Source organism: Varanus komodoensis, unplaced genomic scaffold (genome assembly GCF_004798865.1).
Source record: "Varanus komodoensis strain SLA01 unplaced genomic scaffold, ASM479886v1 scaffold13_1, whole genome shotgun sequence".
In the NCBI taxonomy this organism is placed as follows: Eukaryota; Metazoa; Chordata; class Lepidosauria; order Squamata; family Varanidae; genus Varanus; species Varanus komodoensis.
This window is the reverse complement of record NW_025335408.1, coordinates 10,086,541-10,113,604: the sequence shown is the minus strand read 5'-3', so window position 1 is coordinate 10,113,604 and position 27,064 is coordinate 10,086,541. Positions and strand designations below refer to the sequence as shown.

The 27,064-nt window shown below is 41.8% G+C and overlaps 1 protein-coding gene across 5 annotated transcripts in view; it reads left to right on the top strand.

Moving 5' to 3' along the window:
- Window positions 1–27,064, top strand: part of CTTNBP2 (cortactin binding protein 2) — a 98,299-nt gene that overhangs the window by 10,242 nt on the left and 60,993 nt on the right. For all 5 annotated transcript variants that reach the window (XR_006413984.1, XR_006413985.1, XM_044423090.1 and 2 more), the window contains exons 2-3: window positions 1,149–1,256; window positions 19,807–20,031. Coding sequence is in view for 3 of the 5 variants with exons in the window: in XM_044423090.1 (XP_044279025.1) it covers window positions 1,149–1,256; window positions 19,807–20,031 (333 nt within the window). In the remaining 2 variants the exon portion in view is untranslated. The remainder of the gene's footprint in view (window positions 1–1,148; window positions 1,257–19,806; window positions 20,032–27,064) is intronic.

Sequence of the window (27,064 nt, the reverse complement as noted above, 5' to 3'; positions counted from 1 at the left end):
CCCCCCCCCCACCATAAACCCAAACAAAGGAACAAAAGAAAGTTCAATACAGATCATCTTGGTCTCTAAAGCTAAGATTCTTAGCTAAAACCTCCAGGAAACAGAATTAAAATCCACTGAGAGAAAGCCATGTTATGATTTTAAAGTTAGTAGGCCAAACTATTGTTATGTAGATTTTCTCATTTTATATAGCCTCAGGAAGGATTACACCTTAAATTAACTGTACTTGTTGAGAGATGAAAGCCATTTTTATATTGATTGAAATTTCCTGGGAGAAAATTTATGACAGACGTATGCCTTTCATATGCAACATTTTTCTTGCTCAATGTGCTTTCATCTGGGGTTAAAAATGACCCCAAACTTAATGCTCTTTTTGTTACCACAGGATAAAACGTTAACATTCAAAGTGGGAGGGGTATGGCAGGAGTTTGATGATGCACAGGTGCCCTCCAGTGCCGTGCCATCGGCCTATGGACACGAGCAAGCACAATATAAAGAAAGGATGGGAGAAGAGTCCCCGTCAAAATCATTGCAGCTTTGGGGAGTCTCTAAATCTCAGCTGGCCTACATACCCTGGCTTGTAAGGTGCACAGGCTTGCCTCTAAATTTTTAGGTGGAACTTTGGAGACAGCTCTGTACTTTGGAGGATACCTAAAAGCTCAGCATGGCTGCACATATTAGCCCCATAATTCTCAGGAGGAGATAGGTGAGAGCTAGGCTCTGTAGTTATGTTTGGCTTAGATGGAAGCCAGGGCAGTGTGATTGCTGCTACTGGGGTTGCCAAAAGGCTAGTTCACGGTCAGAGATGAACCGCTGCACAGTTCTCACTTTTGGGCTGGATGGCACAAAAGCACTAATTCAAATAAATGACATGCTTGTCACTAATGAGCTTGCAAATGTATTTGTGAATCTGTGCAGCGATGCAGTTGATACTTGCTTGCCATAATGCAAATGCTTGTTTCCCCTCTAATGGGAAGAGTCAAGCTCCCTTCCACCTCAGTTTGAAGCCAAGTACACAAGTGCACCCCAAGTATACTATGAATGAATCTGGCCAGCTGCCATGACTATTTTTTAAACTTTTCTGCTGCATTAATGAGGTGTCTTCATGTGCATTTTGTTTCAGTCATCTCCTTCCTTTCATTTTGCAGAAGAGAGAGTTTGATGTGGACAGTCTCAGCAAATCAGAACTGAGGATGCTTCTGAGCATTCTAGAAGGGGAGCTGGAAGCACGAGACCTTGTGATCGAAGCTCTGCGGGTATGTTCTTGGTTGGCTCAATGCTTATTTTCTCCTATATCTAATGAACAGTTTCATTGCATTGCCTTGTATTATTTTACCTAAACCAGGAGATGGGAATACTTTTTAGCTGAAGGGCCACATTCTCTTGGAGATAAGCTTCTGGGCACTGCTGGCTAGCAGGGGCCAAACCTCACAGTGAGACGCTACAGACCCAAACCCCAAAGTGAACAGTGCCAAAGCCATGTGCACACCTAATTCATTTATATACACATGTGCGCTCCTATGCACACACATGAGAATTCTTCCCCCTCCTTCATGCACTGTAATTAGGCTTTAAAAAATCCCTCCCGTTGGCTCCAGTGGAAACTTAATATTAAGTGGGAGAGGTGAGAACTGGAGGTGCAGGCCGAATGGGGATGCCCCATGAGCTTCATCCCACCTGCAGGCTGCTGGTTCCCACCCCCATCCTAAAGCCACTGGGACTGTTTAATATTTATTTCTGACCCATGAGACCTTCTTTGGCATCCCTGCTTCAAGTGCCAGCATTTTGTTGTGCTGAGTCAGCTTCCCCAGTCAGATGCCCTCCAGATGTTTTGAACCACAGCTTCCATCAAACCCAGCCAACCTGACCAAATAGTTAGGGATGTTCCAGGATACCTAGAAGGCACAAGTTTGGAGTAGGCTGTGGTAAACTGACTGACTTTTCCCTTGCACCCCCAGTCTTATTGAACTTCCTCCCTAATGAATCCTTCCAGCGCCTGGTAACACGTCTGAATGCTTGTTTCTATACAGAAAAAGGGAATTCGCATTTTACTTACACAGGTTTTCAGTGACATGTAATTTTGTTACTGTTTCTTCCTCAGTTTTAGTGACTTTTCACTTGCATTTTATGGGTCATGCAAAAACCCATTAAATGAAGTACAAAAATTCAAAAAGATCGCCCTCTGCCAAAGAGGAAACAGATGTACCACAGTTACCACAAACGTTAGGATTATCAGACTAATAAGTGGTAATTGTGTAAATAGATATTGCCATGATGAGACTTCTAATAGTTTTAATTATTTTTGAATTGTATGTTATGACTGCCATCCTATGGGCCAGAAATGGGCAACCTGTAGCCGTCCTGATGTTTCGGCCTGCAACTTCCATTGGAGCATGGAACCAGCATACCCAGTGATGAAGGATGTTGGGAACTCTAGGCCAACACGTCTGTATGGACACAAGTTGCCCACTCTTGCTACAGACACTTACCTGGGATAAATGGATTGAATGTTGTGAGATATATTTCTGAGTAAATATGCATAGGATCGTGCTGCTAATTTCTGTAACTATTGACAAATGAAGCTGTTTATAACTGGTTCTGACTGATAAGCTTCTATGAATAATCACATGTTATAGCTTTCTCAATTTTCTTGATGGGGGTAAAATAGACATTATTTTAAGTCTTCATCTGTCACCTACATTTTTTGTTCATGTGTACTCTGGAATAGGTGCAGATCCAAATCTTTGAAGTCTTCTATTCACCCACCTCTATTCACCGCCCCCCCCCTCCACACACACACACAGAGTGAAGTCTCAATTGCATCTATGAGAGAGAGGGAGGGAGGGAGGGAGGGAGAATGAGAGAGAGAGAGAGACGCATTGCTGCAAGGCACATATTTAAAGTAATGTCTGTTTTGGCTCTCAGAGGGAATATCGGAGAAATGGGGGCTGAGTGTATGTTATATGTCACTTTCCAGAGAAACTTGTGCTTTGGGATAGCATAATCGTTAGCCTTGAGTCCCTGTGTGTTTTGTAGTATTCCCAGTTTAGCAGACTGTTTACATTAATGATCACATGAATTGGCAGGGAAACCAAGGAAAATAAAAAACTACACAATGTGACAACTACACCATTGTCTTGTACACACTGATGAGATCAGCAATCCTTCTTTGCAGGCGATCTAATATGACAGTTGCCACAAGCAGATGAGAGAGATATTTTTCATAGTGCAAGCTGTGAATAAAGAGCAGTTAAGCATGAAGAATCTGATGCCTCTGCGTTTGGGCTCCAAGAAAGGCGACATTCAAAATGTATTGCGCATGCCCTGACTACTGGCGGGCTGTGTTAATACTGTGGGCTGTGTTAAAATATGGATGGTGCTGCTATTTGTTGCTTGTGGCAGCAATTCTCTGAGTGGCAGGAGAGATTAAAAATTACTCACAAGCAAGCAGACAAAATTGAAAATTGATTTTTTCCCTTTTGCTTTCCCTTTCTTTTGTTCTCTTTTGTTTGTTTGTATTTGAGACTTCAATGTGTCACAAGTGCTATCCTAACACAGGTGGGGCTAGTTTGTGTGCACAACATGTACACAGACATATTGTACTGGTTAGTTTTCTGAATGAATTTATAACATTATGCCAAGCCAGATAACAAATGTGGTGTAATGTGGGATAATGGTTGGAGCAGCGTTCCCATAAGCTGATGTCCTTGAAAAGGGTTGGATGCCTGCTTGTCAAAGTTTGCCCACTGCCAAAGGCCCATCTGCCACTGCCAGCACAGAAGTCTGTTTTCTCAAATTCCACAGATCCAGAAGGGTTGGAGGGACTGCTTTCTTGCATAGAATCATAGAAACATAGAATAGTAGAGTCAGAAGGGGGCCTATAAGGCCATCGAGTCCAACTCCCTGCTTAATGCAGGGCCATAAGTTAAAGCATCCCTGACAGACGGCTGACCAGCTGTTTCTTGAACGCCTCCAATGTGGGAGAGTCCACAACCTTCCTAGGTAATTGGTTCCATTGTCAGGAAGCTTTTTCAGATGTCCAGCCAGAATTTGGATTCCTGTAACTTAAGCCCATTATTCCACATCCTGCTCTCTGGGATGATTGAGAAATGATCCTGGACCTCTTCTTTGTGACAGCCTTTCAAGTACCTGAGGAATGCTATCCTACCTCCCTTCAACTTGCCCAGTTTTTTCCATCTCTTCTCACAGGGTTTTGCTTCCATTCCCCTGATCACCTTTGTTGCCCTTCCTGAACCTTTTCCAGTTTCTCTGCATTTTTCTTGAAATGTGGTAACCAGAGCTGACCCCAGACCTCAATATGGAGCCTAACTAGTACCAAACAGATGGTGATTTGAAAGCTATCCCCCCATTAATGCAGCCCCATCTAGCATTTGCCCTTTTCTGCAGCCACATCACATTGTTGGCTCATATTCAACATGAATATGAACATCCCATGACCGGGTGGGAGGCGAGGGCAGGGAGGGAGTTAGAAAAGTCATGCATAAGCCTTCTGTGTTCCTATACCAGCCTGCCATGCTGACAGCCCATTACCACACATCAGTCCATTAGTTTTGGGAAGGGCAAAGGCCTTGTAGCTTAAGCAGTGGATACTACAGGCATAATGGAACTGATGGAGGCAGAGTGACTCCTTTGGGTACTGCCTGTGGGGTGGGGGGTTTCCCGGGAGTGCTTATTTTCTGTGGGGATGCTGCTGTATACAAACCTTGCTCCCATACTGAGCTGGATGAAGCTCTTTGACTTGATTCTTATACTATAAATATAATGACTGATGCCTTATTTCCTTAACTAATTAAGCCATAAACATGCAGGTTTTGTTTTATATATCAATCATTACCAGAACCGTTTGTTTAGCTTTGTTGCCTTTTTATTTCTCATTTTGTTTGCATTTTAAAAACGCTGTAGGTGGTAAATGAGTATTTGCCTGTGAAAATAAATTTAGATCTCACCTCATGCTCTGCCATGCAAATAATTAGAGAGAAAGGAGATAGATGACACTGAATTCCTTCAAAATTATGGGAACACATGAGCTAAGAATAAATTGCCAAGAAATCACCCTTCTTAATATTTATTGCAGAGTTAACACCAGGAAAACCTTTAACAGTAATAAGTTTTTTTTAAAGTAGCCCTAATGAGGGGGAAATGTCTCCTTGAATAGCCAGGAGAATTGTTGGTTTATGAGATGGCCATACTAAATTACTCAGCCTCTGGTGCAGTTAACTTATAGAGCAATTCCAGGTGGAATCAAAGTAGGGAATGAAGTGACTATTTACAGTGCCCTGCTGCAGGCAGGCAAAGATTCCAGACTCAGTTCCCCACAGCGCTGGTGGTGGTGAGGAAGTTTTAAATTTTCTGCCTGCTGCTTACATCAGGAATGCAAATAACTCCATTTGAGGGCCCTTCTATGGTCTCAGTCCTAGGAGTTTCATAGGGGAATGCTCTTACCTTGGATATAAGGCTGTCTCTACCCAACCCCATGTAGGTCCTGGGAAAACCACTAGCAGATTTATATCCGTGAAGGTTTCCGTGGGTCTCCTCAGGTCCTCTGTGCCTAACATGTGCTCCTCACAGGTAGAGTTTTTCTCTGACAGTGGAGGGGCGCTTCTACTCCATCTGAACCCACCTTCCCTCAGGATGGCCACCAAGGGTTTAGGATTGCTCTCTGTCTGGAATCAACCCAGTATCACTAATTCAGTTCAGGATATGCTCAGCAGCTAGTGGACCCAAATGGGAATGTGCCTTCCTCCTTATTGCAAAACAGTATCATTGCAGTGCATGCAGAAGCACAACTGTGTCCTCACTGACTATGTCAATGAATGCAGCAGTGCCTCTGGGTGCCCCTCTAGACTCAGGTGCTAGACGGCAGAAGGGCCACAGCTCATGGATCATGTGCTTGCATACAGAAGGTCCCAGATTCAAACCCCACCATCTCCAGGTCGAGTCAGAAAAATTCCTGCCAGGAACCCTGGAGAGCTTTTGCTGCCAGTCAGTGTCAACAACACTGGGTCTTAGAGAATAACCTAGGTTCCTTTTGGGGGTATATTCCTAGAAAAAAGGTATGTTTTCACTCAGGCACTACATGTTTTGTGGTGTTTGCAATATAGACTTCTCTAAGCAAATACTTTTCCTTGAGTTTGAACAGACTGGAAATCATTCAGGATAACTGGACAGCAGTGATAATGTTTTTGCTGAAACACAGGGAAGATATCAGTAGAGGGCATAGAAGGTACACACCTCCAAAAATCGGATCTGAACTCCCTTACTTAAAACCAAGCTTTCCAGGTTGTTTACAGATCCCAGCAGAATGTCAATTTAATAGGGAATAAAAGAGGGATTTCTCGTTCAGACTATAACTTTAAAAAGACAAGCAACTTGTTAAGAAGTTAATCCTGGAGTGTCCCAATACTGTTTCAGATGGATGTAGCCCTTGCAAAACACATTGTGCTCCATATTTGGTTATGTTTCTCCAATGTGGCATGTGTATAACTTTCAGAGTGCACTGGGGATGTGAAAGTGAAAAAGGCACTATATACATAAGGCATTGTGTATATATACAGTATGTGTGCTTTGTATATCGTGCACTCCATGTTTTACAACTAGCTTGCATTATGTTTACATTGAGATACCATATGAATTAGAAAATATGTGGAAAGAACTGTAGAGAAGCAATGTTTTATGCTTCTGCAAAGATGTTTGGTAGTCACAGGGATAACAGTAATGGTAAATTAATTGCTTTAGGTTAGTCCTTTATCCTGCACTATCCTAGGCACGTTGAGATGGGAAAAAAGCCTTTAGCCTCCTGCATGTCCCAGCCACACTGAGATCACCACTGCAAATCATAGTTTGCAGCATTGGTAGGTAAACATCTTACAGAATTGGGCCAGCATTCAGCATTCTGAGTATCTTTGCAGATATTTCCAGCCCTCACACTGAGAGTTGTACACTAACATACAATGCCAGCATTGCTAGTTTTCAGGGAGCCAGTGTTACATCTGGAGCCAACTGTTGTGGGATCATTTGTATTTTGTGAATCCCTATTGCTTTGCCTCTGTCCCCACATCCTCCTGGCTTTTATGGAGAGTTCATCAACTGGTGGACTCAATGCAAATAAAGAAGGCTTTGTGTAGATGGGCCTTAAAATGATACAAAAGAAGAAGATGCAGAATAAGAATGTATAATTTTTCAGAAGCGGAATATTTGTAGTCTGTATAGTTCCTTAGGGAGCAATGTATAATCAGCAAAATTATCAATTTAATTTGCTGGTACACTAGAAAAGCTTAATTGGAGAATTTCAAGTTAATAGTTCAAATATGCTCCAATACTTAGATGGGAATGTCTATTTGTTTCCTAATGAGGCTGAATCTATTAGATTTCTTGGAAGTTTAAGGCACAATCCTATGTGTATTTAGACAAAGAAATACCATACAGCTCCCAGCAGGCACTAGTCAGTCATGGCTGGCTGGGGCCTGCTGGGGGTTGTAGTCCTTTTTTATGTCTAAACATGCATAGGAATGCTCCCTTAAAATCCCAGAAGACTGGCATTTTCATGCCAAAAAAAAAAAAGTTAACTGGAATGTGACTTGGCCTCATTGCAGCACAGCACCCTGGTTCAGTGCACGTATATAAGTAATGGTACACCGTGTCCTTGCTTTTACTGGTTAGAGAAAAATTTAGGACTGTATATGAGTTCAGTACTAATGTTTTAGGTATGAGTGAGCACATGCCACTGAGACAGAATATTATAGCAGAGAGAATAAAAAATAGTTTGAATATGTTACTGAATGCTCAGCAAATTGCCAAGCAAGTCCACAGAAAAGTTATTATATTATCACAATCTGTATCAACAAATTGAATAATTGAAAGAGGTTATTTTCAAGGAATATGCATTTCCACTGGGCATGCCATTGACATCTTTGCAAGATGCTTTATATATTTAAAGAAACATTGTTAATTAATTTGTTTAAAAGATGTTACAGTTAAGGCACTCTAGCAGCCTTCATGAAAAACATTATGAAATAGATTGAGGGTTCTATGTATTTTGAAATGTGAAATTAACTAATACAACCCTCCCCAAACTAGTGGCTTGCAGATGTGCTGGACTAAAACTCTCCAGCAAGCATGGCCAGGGGGCAAATAATGGGATGGTTTCCCTTTGGAATCCTGTCCCTTCCTTCTTTCTTATTTTCTTTCATTCAATATTTTCTTTCATTCATTTCTTTCATTTCATTTGGACTGTCTAAGTTTCTTAAATGGAAGTTTGGAAAATGGAGCTTTTGATCTTGGTGCATGGTGTTCAGTGGTGGCTCTGGTTGTTCAGAATTTCCTTCATCCCTGAAGATTCATCCCTGCCAGGGCCTCTTTTCTTGCTCCTCTTTAAGGAGCAAGGCTGAAACATTTCTGTTTTAGAAAATCTTTTGATCTCCTATAATGTTAATGAGCTCTGCATTCTTGATCCGATGTTGTTGTTTTATGTATTATGCACTGTTGTTTGTCTCTAGATTTTAATTACTACAAGCCTCCCTGATTTTACAGAAAATGGTGGTTTATGAATATTTTAATATAATAATCATCTTCCTTGGCCAACTGATCCTTGTTTGTTTGTCTGTCTGTCTGTCTGTCTGTCTGTCTTCTGTCCTACCTTTCTGCCAAATAAATGGTAGGATAAAATAAACCCCTTAATTAAAATGTGCTACAAAAATAAAATACAATGAAAAGCACCATTCCTTCTGCCCTTTGAGTGTGTGTTTGGATGAGTAAGCACGACATGGGAGCCAACACAGTGTTCAGATGTCACATGGAGGATTATGAGCACCTGATGGAATGTGGGAGGAGCTCAGCTGCTGGAATTGCCCGCACTCACCTTCCAAAACATTTAGACCATCAATTTCTTCTGTCTTAAATGTTTTCACCTCCTTAAAAGAAGGAGAAGCCGATGCACTGCCAAGATTCTTCCCTTGGATTGTCCCTACCTCTCATAACGCTCTAGCCTTGGTGTATTCTTCCAGGGTAGGAGCTAGAAATCTTACCCATTCTAGGGGCCATGCAGACAATGTCCAGAGACTATAGAACTGCTCCCTAAACCATGGCTTAGCAAACGATGAAGAAGCCAAGCCTTCCTGATTCACATACAATGCTCTTCCTTCCTTGCATCGGTGTGTCCGTTCTTTGCCTGTGACAGTTAGCCTGCATCTCAGCTGAGGCTCATGAACCATTTCTTCCTTAGAAGTCTGAAACCAGGGTTTGTAGTCAGTTTATGCTTCCTGTCTTGTTTGAAACTGACAAGTCAGGAGATCGGACTGGCTGTAATGCTAAGTTTGGGGAGTTCCTATGGACTGTAACTGAAACTGCTGTAGGAGACTGAGTAGCTGCATGAGAATGCTTGCTTGTGAACAGTAAGAAATGATGCTCCTGGATTTTGGCGTCTCTTTGTGTGAACACAGGCATGGTGTCCTGATTCCACCTCCATCCCCACCAGACTCACACACAAAGTTAGTGCCTTATTTAAACTGTGCTGGAACTGTTGGCCTTATTGTCAAGTATATTAAAAAAAATAGTAAATCAGATGGATTTGTTGTTAATTGCAATTAGATCTGCTTGAGCTATTTTTCAAATGAAGCCTCAGTTATTAAACCTCACAGTGAATCATGCAATAGACATTTGCTGAAACCCAAATGAAATAGTAGGCGCTCAAGAAATCAGTCAGAGATAGAATTGAGTTCTTTAAAAGATTACAGCAGCCAGCTAGGGAAATTGCTTAGAGATTTCTTGTTTGCTCTCAGAAATTGAAAGCTCTTGCCTGAGAGTGTCCTACAGCCTGTACCGAGGCATTTGGGTTCGTTGACCTTGGTTCAGCTTATTCGGTGTTTTGAAATTGGAGCCAGTGATATGAGATAGTTTAGTGGTATGCCTCCCATGCAGGTAGTCAGGAGACTATGCAAGCCGCTCCTTGCTGGGCAATTTGAAAGACAGAGAAATTTAGAAGCTAGGTTTAAAAGGACTAGGAAATCTGGTGCCCTCCAGGTGTTTTGGACTACAACTCCCATGAGCCCCAGAAGTATGACCAGTAGTCAAGAATTATGCAGGGTGCAGCCCAAAACATCTGGAGGGTGCCACCTATAAGGTAACCCACGTACATTCTATGCTAGTTCTGTGGAATTTCTTGAAAAGAGCCTCTGAAAACTGGACCTTGATCATTACAACTGCCCCCCCCCCCCGCGCCATTCATTCATCTAAAACAGGTGCCTGACCTGCAGGTCCCCCATGGCTGCCACGACACCCCCTTCCCTCTGCCAATTCCCCCCACTTTTTTTTTTTTTCCCCCCCCCCCCCCCCCCCCAGAGATCCTCATACAAATTGGCCTTTCTCTGCCAGTGCTGGCAGTGAAGAAAGAGAAATCCAGTTCAGGATTATTCAGCTGTACATGTGCACGGAGCCTTGATCACTGAGCCTGCAGGCCCTGGGGGCCAGAAGGGTTGGGCACTCTGCTCTACAAGTGCTGTGGATCCCTGTGCCCTGGGTACTCTTTTCCAGCAAGAAAGCTTGTCTCGTGAGGTCCCTGTTCTTGGCTTGTTCCATGTCCCCAGGAATTAGAACATTGAAAAATAACACATTCGCTGCAGTTGGGAGTTCCTTCCACACAGGAAAACAAGCCAAGAGAAAAAGCATCAACGTCACCAGAACGTGGTAATCCTTGATTTTCTGTCTTTATTGCTCTGTTCTGGGGAGTTGGGGGCTGAGGCAGCTATCATAGGAGGAGAACTTCAGTTCCTGGTGCAATAGGATCAGACTAGCCTGATACCTACCTGTTGTTGTGAATGTCAGCTCCAATCAGCCCTAGCCATCAAGGCCAATGATCAGGAATTTTGCCCAAAACATTTTGAGGGCACCAGGCTGAGAAGGAAGGGTCTATACAAACTTTAATTTCCATCCCTGTTCGGAGATGCCAGGGACTGAATCTGGAACTGCCTGAATACAAAGCACACACTCTGCCACCAAGCTACAGTCAATCCCCTTTGAACCTTTGGATCTTGACTGTGCAATCCTGCTCATGTCCACTTTGAAGCCAGTCCCCATCATTGCAGCTTTAGGAGGCTGCCACCTTATACACATTTACCTGAGTGTAAGCCCTTTGACAACAGGGCTTACTTCTTAGTAGACATTTCTACAAGTTCAGCATTACTCTCCTTTTACACAGAGAATTGCTTTTAAAACTTGTGAGTGTAAAGAGGTTCTTCTTGATTTATTGGGATGATATGAGAAGTTAAGTCCTTCCAGAATTAACAGAGTCTGGAGCAGGATCTAGAATGGGGGTGATGGTGCAGGAAGGATTTAGCTTGGCCATGAATTGGATTGTTAAGGAAGGCAAGGATGTGCAAAGCATAGAGGAAGTAGCTCTGTTCATGTCTATTCCCTTGTGCTTACAAAATGTCTTTCTTAATAAAAATGTTGACTACTAAGAGAATGTGACCTTCTATTAATTTTAACTTTGAAATCCCACCTTGCTCTAGCATTTCCATGCACCATTGCAATAAACCAAAAGCTATAAAGAAAATCATAACTATCCAAAAAAAAAAAAAAAAAAAAAAGGCCACACACACACACACAGACCCTGGTACAACATAAAAAATCCAGATACGTCCATAACAGATCATTAAACTGTTTTGGAGGAAGAAAGGCCTTGTGTTATATTTGGGTCATATAATGTAAAACTATACATTTTCACATTTCAGACAGCTTTGAAATTTGAATTTTTGGTGACCTTTATTGTGTACTGGATCTTACAGGATGTCCAGATAGGGCCTGGAGTACAATCTTCTCTACATGGATGGCAAGACTTATGGAGAGGATGGTGAGAGAGGCAGACTGTGAGATGTTTAGAAGCTTGGATATAGATGAGCTTCACAGGTTGAAATTAGCATCTTGGATTGGATCAGGAAGCTAATGGGAAGTTCAGAGGAAGTAAAAGCAGGCGCGAAACACTCCTTCCCTCCTTATCTGAACAAGAGATGCAGTCCATGCCAGCCTCTTCAAAGACATGCCCAAATAGAGTTCCTTGTAGTTCTTGAACCTGTGATGATGCTTGCTAAGTCCTCCTGCTCAAAGAAATGTTTTCATGATGCAAGCAGGTGCAGAGGATAAAATGCACTCTTGCCTACAGCCACTATCTAGGAATCTAGAAACACTCCCTATTGTATGGTGACACACACACACACACACACACACAGAGCGAGCGCGAGCGAGAGAGCGCGAGCGAGCGAGCATGCATTTAAATGCGTGTGCTTTCTTCTGGATTATTCAGAGGCTTCACACTCATTGATCTGAGGATGGAGAACAGCCGACAGGTATTCTGGGGGCTTTTTTTCTCATTTCTAGTACATGTCAGTCATTTAATTAGAAAAATCAGATTGTTGGATCCAGATGTAGTCTTATTTAGAGTAGTCCCATTGAAATTAACAATTAACTTTTCATGACTAGTGTATGTCCCATTAGTTTAAATTGGCCAAATATCACTAAATCTGGCTCTAACCCATCTCTTATTCTTCCATTTAGCTAATTTGAGTGGTATTTTAACAAGCAAATTTCCTTGGCTCCCAAGGCTTGCGTCATCTGTCACCTTCTTGAAAGCTGCCCACGAGTGATATTCCAAGTACACATTATTTAATGCCAGGCCTTCTTTAGCAAACTTTGTAAGGCACCTGCTGCAATTTAATCTGCCTTGTTGGCAGCCAGCTTCACCCATGAACTCTGCCTTTATTTCATCCCCCCCCCCTCCTAACTTGCATCTGCCCTTTGGCAAAAAACCCTGCATGGTAAGAGGGGAAGCGATCTGGGCAAGAGGTGGGGCTCTTACGCACATGTATTTGTATTCTTTTCCTCCAAAGTAATTGTCATCTATCAATTACTCACTTTTTCTAGCAGTAGCACTTAACCCAAGTTAAATGCTAGAGGTCATTAACTCCCCAGTGAATTACCTTTAGCCACTTCTCAGAGGAAGGCTTGTAACTATCTGAAGTAAATAGAACAATTGTCTCCTGAAGCAGAAAACAAAGGCAAGACTTAAATGCCCCAAGCTAACCAAACATGTCTCTGACTCTCTTGCAGAAGTTGGTGGGGGTTCAAAGCACTTAACATCTTATTCACTGAAAAAATACACAACCCACTTTTCAACCCAGAATGTACCCACAAGGTAGCGTGCAAGTTAAAAACAGAACAGTATCAACAAAGTGAGCGAAACCATTCCAAGCAAAATAGCAAGCTGGTAGAAACACATAAATAGAAATAAATAAGGAGACATGCCTACACTTCCTTTTCGCTAGGCATTACCTTTTACAATTGCTGACTCTTTTTACCCACATCACTCACTATTTTTCCATGCTCAGTGTCTGATTAAAAAATATTCTGGATCCGGCTCCCTCCCTGCTCTCTGAGCTTAATGAGAAATGGCCCTTGGTGGCTTCGAAAGGGAGGGAGAGAGCAGTTGCCATTGGTCCCAGCAGTGCCCTTCCTGCCTGGCTTACTCCCTGGAGGGTATGACCTGATTAGATTGGCTTTTGTGTGTGAGTGCACCCTATTGTCTGATATTAGTCAATACTTTGTAATTATTTACCCTCTGTAAACTGTCTTATGGGCAGAAACAACACACCACCTGCAAGCGCCAATTATGCAGATCAGCCTTTCCCCAGCCTAGTTCTCTCCTGCCCCAGCCCAGGCTCCTTGACTTACAATTTGCAGCATTCCTAACCATTGACCATGTTGCTGGCTGGGGCTGATGGAAGATACAGTCCAAAGCACCTGGAGGGCCTGAGGTTGGAGAAGGCTGGCGCAGCTATTCTTGAACGTTCTGCAGCCTTTTGCAGGACCCAGATTAAGACTTTCTGGACTAGGGATCCAGCGGAACTCCTCTAATGTACAGGCACAGCCCACCAAAGAGTCCAGGATCCGGGGCAGGTCTTCTAGAAGTGCTGCTCCTCCTGCATCTGCTTTAGTGAATACCCAGTGCAAAGGATGGATGATTGCCTCACCAACCAGAGGCATGCATCAGTTCTTCAGGATTACTTTCCTGTTGTCTTCTCCCTCTGGGGATCAAGAAGATAGAGGAACTGTGTGAAGCAGTAAGTAAAGACCTGTAGTGGGTGCTCAAGCTCAAATTGGCCTTGCAGGCATTTCGATGTACATTTTATTGAGGCTGAGGCAGTGGGTTGAAAGAATGTCAGTGATTTGGCTCCCCAAATGTCAGGCACATATGTAAATGTCTCCACTTTAGAGGAATACACACATAAATTACTCACAGTTTATTTTTAGTATTCTTGTGGTGCACTTCTAAATTACTTCCCACAAAAACATGATATCGAAATAGCTCAAAGTATTGCTTCAAGGCTGGCTATATAAATTTTCGTCTTGGGAAGAACAGTGTAATTTTAGGCCTGAGTGTCTGAATACATCTCACTGCTGAATGCCAAACCCTAGGGTGCCTTCAGTGTTATTAAATATAAAATGAAATTGCTGAGATTTTAAGTCCAGTAACCGTACATAGAGTAGTGGATGGCATATTACTAGCCTTTTTGTTTGCTGGCAGGGCTTTTAGTGCCTTTATTACACTAAAGTCTTTGTCATGTAGAAATTCAGCAGGTGCAACTTTCTCCTATCACAAAGGAGTAGTGATTGGAAAAAAATCAGAGCCAGTGCACTGATGCGCTTATGGGGTTGGATGTGGGCTCAGGGAAGCCAAGTGTTAGTCCTTATATGGCCTTGAAATGCACTGGGGGGATTTCTGGCTAGGTGCTGACTCTCAGCTGAACCTACCTCACAGGGCTGTTGCAAGGATAAAAGGGATCAGATTGTGTTCTTGGCTAGAGGAAACAAGGCAGGCTATAAATGTAAAATAAATACGTACTTTTTACTTTTATGCAACTTTATAAAGACACACACGCCATATCCGAAAAGGTGAGAGCAGGGAAGTTTGCAGCTGTAGTGGTTTGGTGGCAGTTTGGGGCTTGAGAGAAACTGGCTGTGGTTAAGAGCTCCCTGTGTCACCTTTGGCAAGTCTCACTTGAATAGCAGAGACGTCATGAGGATAGCCTAAGATTAAGAGATACCGTAACTTACTGTGAAGTGAGTTAGTCCTTGAGAAGGTCTTTGGGGGATCTGGTGATCACAGGATAGGCATTCAGAGGGAGCTGGATAGCCTGGAAAGGAATTTGGAGCGCAGTACAGCATGGCTGTGTGGTGAGGGGCACCTGTTTAGACTTCCAGCCAGCTGTGCCCCTTCCAGGATACTTCATTCCATTAACCCTCCTGAATAATCCCTGAATAATCAGCTTTTAGTGGCCTCTGAGCATGTTAAGTTCTTACTGAGTTCTTTGGATCATGATTCCCTATCCCCCACCTCTATACATTTGCAAATATAGGGTTCCTCCAAGCCTATTGGTATGTGTAAGTGGTTCTGCTCAGGTATACATATGATAAAGACTTGACATGCCATTAATATGTACAAGCAATGTGTTGTTTGTGTATGAGAATGCAAGCCTAAGGAAGAACTATCAAAAGATCCAGGGAAAGGAGCTAAGAAGGGCCAAGCCCCAGCCAAGTGCAGGGAAACAGAGCTTGGCCAACCAGGCACTCTGGGCAAGAACTGCTGACCAGCTTGCCAATAGTCCCTTCCCTTTTTACCAGGACCACTTGGAGAGTGATGTTGACGAAGGCATGGCAGTCAGTTGTGCCTGACTCATTGCTTTATTCGGAGAGAACAATACATCTCCTGATATTTGCCCTTGGACAGAGCAGGAAATTGGAATGCTTGCCTGCCGCCATTTTCTGGCTGAGTCTCCAGCTGCATTATTGGAATGCAAGCCAGGAAATGTCATGTCAGGAGCAGGCTATACTTGCCGCAATATCTTAACCTGTGTTTTACCTACGCTCACACAACAAGGGCACAGAGATTCATGCAGATGCCTGTTAGTACATCGCTTTGGTCATTAATCATGACCTTAAAAAACAGAAAAAAGAAACCAACATCTATAATTACTTGATTTAAGCCAGCATTGCATTGCTTGATTTAAACTTGGTCCATTTGGACCAAGATGGTGGCAATCACTAGAATTCAAGGATATGAACTTCTTTATGTGGCATTACCTATATAGTTCACTGTAGTAGCTTTCCATGGTTTCCTGTGGAAGGACTACCTTCTGTTTGATCATTATTTCTTTTTAAAAAAAATTCTTTCATTCCACTGTGTTCTTGCTTATTATTTGGAATAGCACCAACTAAATTTAAGCAGTCAGATCTCCTCTTCCTCCTCCTCCTCTCTGATGCTGATATATTACATCACCCTTCAGTGCCTTTTCCCAAATGTTCACCTCAGCATTGCTCATGCTGGTCCATGTAGTTTCTTCTTGATCACAAAGTACTGGTGAACCAGTTGCAGACAATTTCTTCTGTGTACTAATATGCTAATGTAAATAATAGGTGTTGGCGGGTAAAGCTAAACTGAAGAGGGTACAATGTTGTTTTTATTGCTTATGGTTTGCTTCCTTTGGGTTTATTTCCTTTTTTAAAGAAAGTGATCAACTTATTTTGGGATCGATGCATTCACACTAAATGCTGAGATATTTTAGTACCTAGGAGCTCTACTTGTGGCACTCTAGATGTTTTGGCCAATAGCTTCCAGCATCACTAGTCAAATTTTCTCAATTCTTGATTCAACAATCGTGGCATTTCCCAGTTAGCTTGTTACAGCACACATTTATTTATTTATTTATTTATGATTTATATCCTGCCTTTTTCCTACAAAGGGCTCAAGGCAGCTTACATCATTCTCCTCCTCCATCTTATCCCCACAACAACAACCCTGTGAGGTAGGTTGGGCTGAGAGTCTGTGACTGGCCCAAAGTCACCCAGTTGGCTCCCTGGCTGAGCGGGGACTAGAACCCAGGTCGTCTGAGTCCCAGTCCCATGCTCTTAACCACTACACCACACTGGCCCTCACATGCTGAATTCTATTCTGGTGTGAGGAGCCATCAAGACTAGTATCCATTAATAGTCTGATTGATTCTACCATTCATTTGTCTAATCCACCTTTTACAGTCATCCAAGTTGTGTTAATGGAGAGTGACTGAAAAAGAGATCTGGGGGTTGCAGTGGACAGCTCCATGAAAATGTTACCCCGCTGTGAAAAACTCAAAATTCATATTACACACAATGAGAAAAAGAATTGCATATAAAATTGTCAATATCATATGACCCTTATATAACTCTCTTGTGTGACTATGCTTGTATTATTGGGTACAGTTCTGGTAACCACCCCTCAAAAAGGATATTGTAGAGTTGAGATCAGCAGAAAAGGGCAATCAAAACATTAAAGGGTTTAGAGTATTTCTTCTCTGAAGAAAGCTGACAACATCTATGACTAAATTACTAAAAAAAAAAGATAATGCAAGATAGAGTTCTCCAAAATTGTCTTTGATGTGGAGAAAGTGATAAGGTTACAGTTTTTGCCCTCTCTAATAATATCAGAACCTGCGGTCGTCCTCTAAAGCCAAATGGTAGGAGACTCACAATGGATAAAAGAGTTCCCAAAGTGCATAGCTAATTCACGGACTTTGCTACATCCAAGATGTAGTGATGGCCACCTTGCTTTGGATCTGGTTCACCAGAAAGGGAGAACTAAACCTCACCCCACACACACAGATTGGGCTTGCACAACATGATACGCCACAGTGGGTTGCAAGTCTTGTGAGTATTAGCACGACTTGTTGAAGAAAGGAGACTCATTTTTCTGTGGACCAGCCAGATGACTTGTAGGAAGTTTACTGAGTGTCGCTCTTTCTGGAATGGCTTAGCATGCTATTTGAACCTGAGCGTGGCCCACCCCAAGCAGCTACAGAGGCACTTGGCAAGATTGTGAAAGAGCTGAGTCACTTGTTCTGCTCTCACCGGCACCGGCACCAGCTTCTTTTTCCAGTGACTACCTTTCCACCCAAAAGACCATAGCTCTGTCACTATCTTTTTATATCGGAGGGAGCTTTGGAAATACACGAACGAGGTTGTACCATGAGCTATAATACTTTAGCCTGTGATTAGGATAATTCAAATGTCCTTATTTTTTTAAAAAAAGACTGTATCAAATATGCACATGTGGAATTATAAATGTCATGTCCTTTGGACACAAGGTACCACCAAACACTCTTAAAGTATTCCATAACACTCTTGTCAGCTTCATGTTGCTGAGAATATCAATGACTGACAAGGAAAGTTCTGCTTTTTAGAAATACCAGGTGCCTGTGAGTCATGCAACTATGGATTGTTCTAGATTCCAGCCAAAGGTTTTACTTCTATTAAAAGGCAACATAAACATGTTTTTACTAGAAAATGTTCCTTAGCTATTTGTAGAGGTGACATTTAAAGAAACTTCCATTGACTTCTACTTAGCATGTGTGTTGATCTTGAAGGGAAACTCTGTGTTTGTATCCAGGCATTAAAAAGAGGAAAATTGGAGTCTTTTAAAGAACATGAGCATTTTAAGAATGCATTTTCCATCTTCATCTTCCATATGCAAAAAGGATATACTGACATCTTGAAAGTTGACCTGACTTTCCTTTCCTTTCAGGCAAATAAGTTATGACTTTCTTTAAGTATTTCAAGGAAATATTAAAATTTCTGTCATCTGTTATTTTGTGGTGTCTGCAGAAGACTCTAAAACTGTGTTTTCTTTAAGCAGGTGTCAAGGGTGCTGGATTTTCACTTTCAGGTCATTGCTTAAGTCCTGTTCATTTCAACAGGTCCGCTCTAAGTAAGGCCACCATTGGATACAACCCATAGCTTTGTGCAATTGTTGGGGCTATGTGTGTTAACTTTCTCAAATTAGTTTAAAAACATTGTTTTGGTTATAGGATCAGTCACACATGGTGAAATATTGCATAACATTTATAGGAGGTATATATATGGGGTGAATGGCTGGGTACTTTTAAAGAAAGTCAATCAAGGTAAAAAGATAACTGCTTGTTATTGCATTAAGGAAATACAAATTTTAAATTACTGATTGATTTTTGTGTGTTTATTTTGGATTAATTATGACATTATCTAGAACATTTTTAAAGAAAATAAATTTAATTTAGATTGTGCTCTTCATAGACTGACATTCTCAAGCACATTGACTGATTCATATGCCTCAGGTTGTTAACCAAGCAGGAGTGAGCCAAGCATGCTGTATTCTACCTGCTTCCTGTTTCTCCTTTCAGATAGTGAAAGAGCCCAGCAATGTCCCATTCCTGGATTGTTCATCATGGCACGGAAGCCCAGAACACTGGGTTGTTGAGAGGGAATGAACCCAGAGTTTTCATCCAACAGCAAGCTATGGGCTTGCTGGGTTCTTTCTGTTTCAACAGCTAAGAGTTCCAGGTCTGAATGTCATTTCAATGCCAACACGGAATGGGCATCCCTGTGTTGTTTTGCAATCTGGAAAGAAAATGGACATGGTGAGCAAGTAGGAGGCAGCACAGTTTCTCGCTCCTGCTTGGCTCTGACCTTAATGGTTCCTGGGTTGCTTACAAAAGCAGAAATGAATCAGAAGTGGCTCCTGCATGTGTTCCCAGCAATCTATGGGTTGTTGTTATATGCAAATTGAGTCATTGGCTTATTTACTGTTAAAAATACCGAATCAATTGGCAATGTTCTAAAAGTACTACAATTTATTTCCCCTGATGATCTCTGTACAGCTGCTGTATGTGTTAATATTCTACTTAACAAACCTCTAATTGCTGGTTTTGTTTATCTTCTTGTTTAATACTTCAGGCACGGAGGAAGGAAGTTTTTATTCAGGAACGATATGGCAGATTTAATCTTAGTGACCCATTTCTGGCTCTGCAGCGAGACTTCGAGGCAGGTGCTGGTGACAAAGACAAGAAATCCACCTGTACCAACCCACTCTCTATTTTAGAAGCTGTTATGGCTCACTGCAGAAAAATGCAAGAGAGGATGGCAGCTCAGCTGGTCGCTGCAGAAAACAGACAAAAGAAGGTACCATATTTACCCTTTTTGTTTTCCTTTTATCTCTCATTCTGGTTGCTTCTTGTATCTTCAAAATGATTTATTCTCTTCCATTTTTAGGAAAAGTTATTTTTCTCTTTCCACAGTGCATCATTCTAGAGTAGTTGTATAAACTTTATTTTATCATTAATGCCAGATTAATGCCTGTTTTCCATTTGGTAGTTTACATTTCCATGTCCAATGAAAGAAGAAAATTCTTCTTTGTCACCATTATCCTAGTAGCATTAGAAACTTGCGATGATATAAATTAATAGCAACAAACTTATCCCAGTAAGTTTGTACTACTACTGGGATCATGGCTTGCCATCAAAAATGACTTTCAAGTCAGTCTACAAACAGAATTCAAATTGATTAAAATAAACGATAAAGTGATGCATTGAAATAAATAAAAACATGACAGTTACAAAATACCAAAAATAAAAACACCCGTCCCAACACATGCAGGTTTGTGCTATGGCACTTTTCACATACATTGAAAAGTATCACTGAAAACTTCACCAAGCACCCAAAAGACCACAGTCTAGATGCCAGGCAAAGCCCTCTGCAAAGAGCATTGCACAAATAAATGCCCCTCTTTCCATGGAAGTAAAATATCTCAAGCTGTGTTAGGATGTTTCTTCTGCTTTGGAATTTTACCTGGGGAACATCTGGAGAGAAAAGTCAGAACCCTGGCTCAGGGGTTCCTCCTGACTCGGCACAGGGTAGAAACTTGTACATGAACTGGATGCTGCTGCATTCAGATATAGGTCACTTTGTGACAATCCCCTTCGACATAGGGGTGATGGGAGTTGAACGCCAACCCACACAGTGTCAGAGGAGATGATGTAATGATGTGAGCAGTGAGGAAGAGCATGGAAGGGATCATTTATGACTAAGGCATAGCTCTGATCTTTCCCCATTGAAGTCCTTCATGTAGAGCATTATCCAGAAGAAATGAAAGCCTTCCATTAAGACTGCAATATTAGATTAGTTAGGCGAAGCATCTAAAATGTTTAATTGGCTAAAAAAAGGCACCCCCACTCTATCAACTGAGTACCAAATGTTTTTAGGAAAAAAATATTTTGATAGAAGTGCAAAGAACACATTCTCCCTCTCCTCTCATGCAGCAGGAAGACTTTTTCAAATATGTGAAGTGCTATCATCCAAATCAAGGAGTGGGCAGTTTATGGCCTTTCACATGCTTTGACCTACAACTGCCATCAGTCCTTGCTAGGGATCTGAGAGCAATCCAGTTTGGAGGTGGGAATCTGTTGGATTTAGAAGTGGAGATCTTCAGACTCCAGCGCACTTTCTGTCATCCCCAAGTCTGGCTTGGAGCCAATTGGGCCAAGCATTTGTGTGGGCATCTTCCAGGAATTGAGTCTGCCTGCTCACTGTGCAAGCAGAGTCCCTCATGGCTTTTGGGCTTTGAATATGTGCTGCACATGCTGCAGAAGGTTGCTGGGTTGTGCGAAGAGGAGTTCTGCTAGAATTTTCGAGCATTTGCAGACTTTAGCTGAAAGTCCATGCGAACAGAAGACAGCCAAATTCCAGGAGGATCACTGCAACCCTAGTCCTGGCCATCAAGCCAATAATGAGGCATGATGGAAGTTGACAGCCAGAACATCTGGAGGACCACAAGTTGCCAATCCATGAACAAAATCAAAGAAAGTATCTTCTTTCTGCAGAAACATTGTTTTTGGCTGTATGCAGATGTATGCAAATATAATTGATAGATTGACCAACACTCATATGGTTAATCTAGTAAAATTTGTTTAGTTAGGCTGAGCCCTGCTTTCATCTGCCCTGCGACAGGGCAACATTTTGAATACAGATGGGAGGCATTGCTGAACCTGGATCAGAACATACCTTTATCCCAAGCTAAGAACTAACAATAGCACAGTGCGTCCAATATAGCTGCTGATGGTTGACAGCTCAACGTAATTAGATCAGTTGCATGATACCTGAAGCCAAACTTTCTTTGGATTTTATTTACATATATTTTGTCAAGTAATGAAAAATAAACAGGACATGCACAGGGATCTGTACACTTGCAGGCAGCCGTGTTCCTAAGAGTACCATTAGGAAGATAACTCTTCAGATAACTTTTGAAAATAACAATCTTCCAATGAGTTCCTTTCCACCAGGGAAAACATACATATAGGTTTGTTTGTTTGTTTGTTTGTTTTGTCTGGTTTTGCAGGCAGTGAGGGCAGGTTGAATCAACACCATGGGGAGATAACTTTGCAGTGGCTTTCCAGTGCTCAGTCTGAAAGGAAGTTAATGTTGAGATAGGTTCAGTGGTAGAGAGAAAGTGCAAATAATTAGAACAGCACATCAGAAGATATCTTAGTAGGCAAGATCAGGTCTGGAACTCCTTAGATTAGGCTTGGCCATGTCTGAGCTCAGCTTAATGCTTCTAGGGAAGACCTGGGTTGCAGCAGTGGTATTATCTAGAAAAGCTGGATCATCTCTGCCACAGCAAGTTCATGTCTGTTGAGGCAAGGTGTCGTCCAATAAGGCAAGGTCAGGTTGCACAATGCAGTCCCAATAAGTCATGCAGGCTCTGTTAGGACCCTGGACAGATCACAAGCTGAAATTCATGCGTGAAGAATGCTCTGTCTCAGAAGCATGCAGGGGCCTTTCGAAGGTGGCAGATCTGGACCTCCAACCCTCCTCAGGAACTTTCTGCATCTTAAAAGGCCACTGCCTGCTTTTGCAGGTATTGAGACTACATTAGAGGGGTATCTTCTGAGTCTGAGAAATACGGTAAAGCCACATCATCGGGAAGTCCTGAAACAGCAGGTGATAGGCTGTTGAATGAAACCCTAGCTCCAAATCTTCCTCTGAGCCAGTATGTCCAATCACCAAGGATGATAGGAGGTATTGTTGAAAATATCTGGAGGCATCCAGGTTTGAAGAAGCCAATGTAGAGTTCTGGGCAAGAGAATCTGAGATCTGCACCGTGGAGCATGAAGGGAAGAACAAAGAGGGGAGAGGCCCATAAACAAGGGCAAGCAGAAGGATAGGCAGATAACTAGTTTACAAGCCAAAAGTGGTTAGCAAAGGCACATAAACAAGGAGGGAAAAGGTGCTTACCAATTTCACAAATGCACCAACCTGTTTCTTTAGTAGAGTCTGCAAAGTGACTAGGGATGTGATACAACCTGACAAGCATATTTACATTCAGAGGCACATATGTCTGTAGATATGTATATATTCAGTTCTTCACATAAGGACAGTGTTGAAGCAAGGTAACTGACCATTAAATTAGCTGTTCCACTGTCATTTAAAAAAAAATCAAATGTATACTGTACTTACTTTTCATTTCCAAGAAGCTTGCTTTCATGATAAACACAAATATGTTACCAATCCAATTTAAAATAACCTTAAATTGCAATGCAATTTGGGTGGGGGGTGGAATCAGCAGTAAATTATGAATCAGAATACAATAATAACAAAATATACCTAGGCAACTCACTGCTGCAAAGGCCTTTTAAAATGAAAACAACCCTTATAATTTTTGTCTTCTTGTATTCAAGGCATTGAAATCCAGTGAGGCTGCCTGGAACCCTCTGAATTTAGAGGAGTACAGCCATCCTGTGAAGGATGCTAAGATTGGGGAGGCAAAAGATTGCCTCCATGTTGCTTCTGCTTGGCAGGCAAATGGTTGGACAGATTATTTGGGTGTTTCAGTGTTTTGTCCTGGAGTAGGAAAAGAAGACGCTGAGGCAAAGGATACTTCATATGCTGCTGGAGCCTGTCTCCTCCCCTGCATGCTTCCAAAGGCCTGTTGCTGAGGTCACTGCTGTGACCTTGAAGTTGCAGCCAGCACACTTCTTTCCATGCCAGCTGCAAAGGGGAGGGTGGGCACGTCTCTTTCAGAGTCATTGACTGTATATTTGTGAAGAAAATAAATTATTTTATTTGTTTTTCAGTCAGATTTGTAATCTAGCAAATAACCAATGTTGTCTGGGCAGATTACAAAAGTTTAAAAGACTGCAGTGCCTTACAAACAATTAAAAATATAAAATACAATACAAATAATTTAAAAGAATAGAATAAGCTACAGTACAAAATAGCAAACAACACAAGAATCAATGAAACAACCATAACAATCTAAGAGTTAGCTCTCTAAAACGTCTAAGAGGGAAAAAAGAGGTCTTTGAATAGATAAGCAAAGCAGGCACCAGGTGAAGCTCTTTGAAGAGGTCATTCCATAAGCAGGGTACCACAGCTGAGAAGGCGCTCTCTCTTGCAGCCATCCTCCCAGGTAAGAGAGAGCTTCAGCAGGGCCACTTACAGGGGACCTGCCAAAGGTAACCGAACAGTCTAAGCAGGTACCTATGCAAGGAAATATTCCTTTAGATAGTCTGGTCTCAATTTATAAAAAAAGCTGTTTGCTTTGTTTTTATCTTCCACTAGCTGTCAATATGAGATGAGTAAAAGGTGTTACGATGTCACATTTTTATACATGTAAGTGGATCAGTGTATGCAAGGATGAAGCAGGATTTTTCTCTCTCCTGCAAATAGTCAAGTTTGTTTTTCATTACCTCATATTGTGTGCAGGCTGTCATTCTACAGCATGTCAGCTGCCCTTAGGCTGCAGGATGTGCTAAAGTGCAGAGTGGCCGGGTGAAGGGGGAAGCATTTTGGGGGTGGCCTTGGATCCAAACCTCTCTTGGCATGCCGCCAACAAGGGAGAAATCTGACACAAACCTTAGAGCTAGTGTAATGATTTTGTCTCCCATTCATGTAACTGGGAGAGAATATAAAATTAATATATAGAACAGAAAGAGGTGGGAAGGGAACAACCTATCCTTTCTTTCTGTCATGGTCCACATGAGTTGGGATTGCTATGTTCATTAATGCTTAAAAGAAGACTGGACCTTTTTGAGGTTCTGCAAAACTTCTAGTTCTATGAATGAATGTTTATTTTCTGGTTTGATGAATTTTGGAAAACACGATTTGGTTGACTGCAATTGCAAATGTTACATTTTATGCAAGCCATTTTGACAACATTGGTACACAATTTAAGGCTAGCAGAAATATAAAATGAATAGATATAAAAATGGAGCTCGTAGGTTCCAGATGTGGATGCTGAACACTATTTGTTCCATATTTTTAATTTCATGTAATGCCCCTTGTTTGCCAAGGTGCCCCATCCTGGTGGTTCTTAGCTACATCCTTTGTTTACTAATACCATATCCAGATTTGTGTTAAATTTGTCCTGGTGTTAAATTTTGAATCTCACCCAACTACCTGTACTTAAGATAACCACCATAATGATGTTTCAGATGTTCATTTGTTCTTCATTATGTGAGGATTTTTCTGCCAGGTATTTTTAGTCTCTCAGATTCAAAAAAAAATCCAAGGACTGATGCTGTAAAACTTGCTTAGGAGGATGGTGATAGTTATTTTTGCTGGATCTAAAGCAAAAATCTTATTTTCTAATGTTGTTCTACCATGTTGTTCTCCTCCTGCCCCTCTCCTGTGGAACAAACAGGAAAAACAGCTATAAACATGCCTCAGAAGTGAAATCAATCATTTAAGCCTTTTCAACAAGACTGCATGACACCATTGCAGTATGGCTGATAGAATTATATGATGCCTGAGCTTTACCATCTGAAGTGCCTTTCAGTCTATGTTTGGGGCAAGCTCTGAGTGCTAGTATAACCTTCAAAGCCCTCAATTAGTTTGTGGCCAAGTTACTGAAGGATTGTCTCCTGCCATCTATACCTGCTTGGATCCTAAGATTATCTTTGAAAGCTCTTTTCCATGTGCCCTCACTAAATGTGGTGAAGCAAGTAGCTACTCAGAGGGAGCCTTCTCAGCGGAGGTGCCCTGGTTGTGAACTCCCTTACTTGCCCTGCACCTCCATTATGAACTTTTCAGAACAAGGATTTTTTTATTAATTGGATAGCACCAGTGTAGTTTTAAAATTCTTTGCTATAATGTTGTCTCCTCTTGTTGGCTTAGTTTGGCCTTTTGTTGTTGCTAGGTTGCTTTCCTTCACCCCACCTCATTGTAGACTTCATGTTTGCTTTTCTCATGCATCCAAGTACCAAGCTATAGATTAATTTGTTACTACTGCTGCTGCTGGCATGGCAGCTTTAGTCCATCTCTGCTCCCTTTTCAGGGGGAGCTGTACTTCCATTAAATACAAATGATATTTTAATTTGGAGTAGGTGGGAGAGACAACAGAACTGCTGCTAATTTCTGCTTTAGTTTCCTGTGTAACAAAACAAGCTGACCGATTAGGGAGTCAAGAGGAGATGTAGACAACAAACAAACAACCCTTTGGAGGAGCTGTCCAACTGGCACTCCATTTTCCTCTACATGGGAGGGAGGAGACCGAATGCTATTGGTGAAGAACAGACAGCTCAGAAAGTCGCTGGCTTATCATGACTGCAACACAGGCCAAATTTGGACCACTGACCTAGAGAGCTGAAATTTTTCATATCCCATTACCAATCCCCTGGGCCTTCTGGTTTCCCAGATTACAGCACACATTAAATATATTCACCATATACTATCTTCTTACCACTCTTGAAATTAGTATTAATTTAGCATCTAGAGGAATGTAAAATCTTCCTGGACTGAATGGTAATCACAACTACTGTACTGGAACCCTTTTTAATTAAGCCAGTCTCTTCACTGATTATTGCCTAACAGTGCAAACTTTTATGAATGTGTGTGTGAGAGGGAGAGGGGGAGAGAGGGGCAGGCAGGCAGGCAGGCAGAAATATTGGCTGAATATGGGAGATTTCCTGTGTTCAGAATGACTGAATGACTGAACACATGACTGAAGACTGATTTATGTAAACTCATCACTTCCCTTATGTGTCCTTAAATTACATTGTGATCTTCAGATCAAAGGACTGAACTTCCCAGTCTCTTAAGTTCAGAGGCAGCGATTACTATGGCTACTGGCCATGAAAGAGAGTTTTCTCTCCCTCCAAGATGTAAGGAGCTATGGAAATAAAGGACTTTAACCCATTTCAGAATTCCAAGCTGGCTGTGC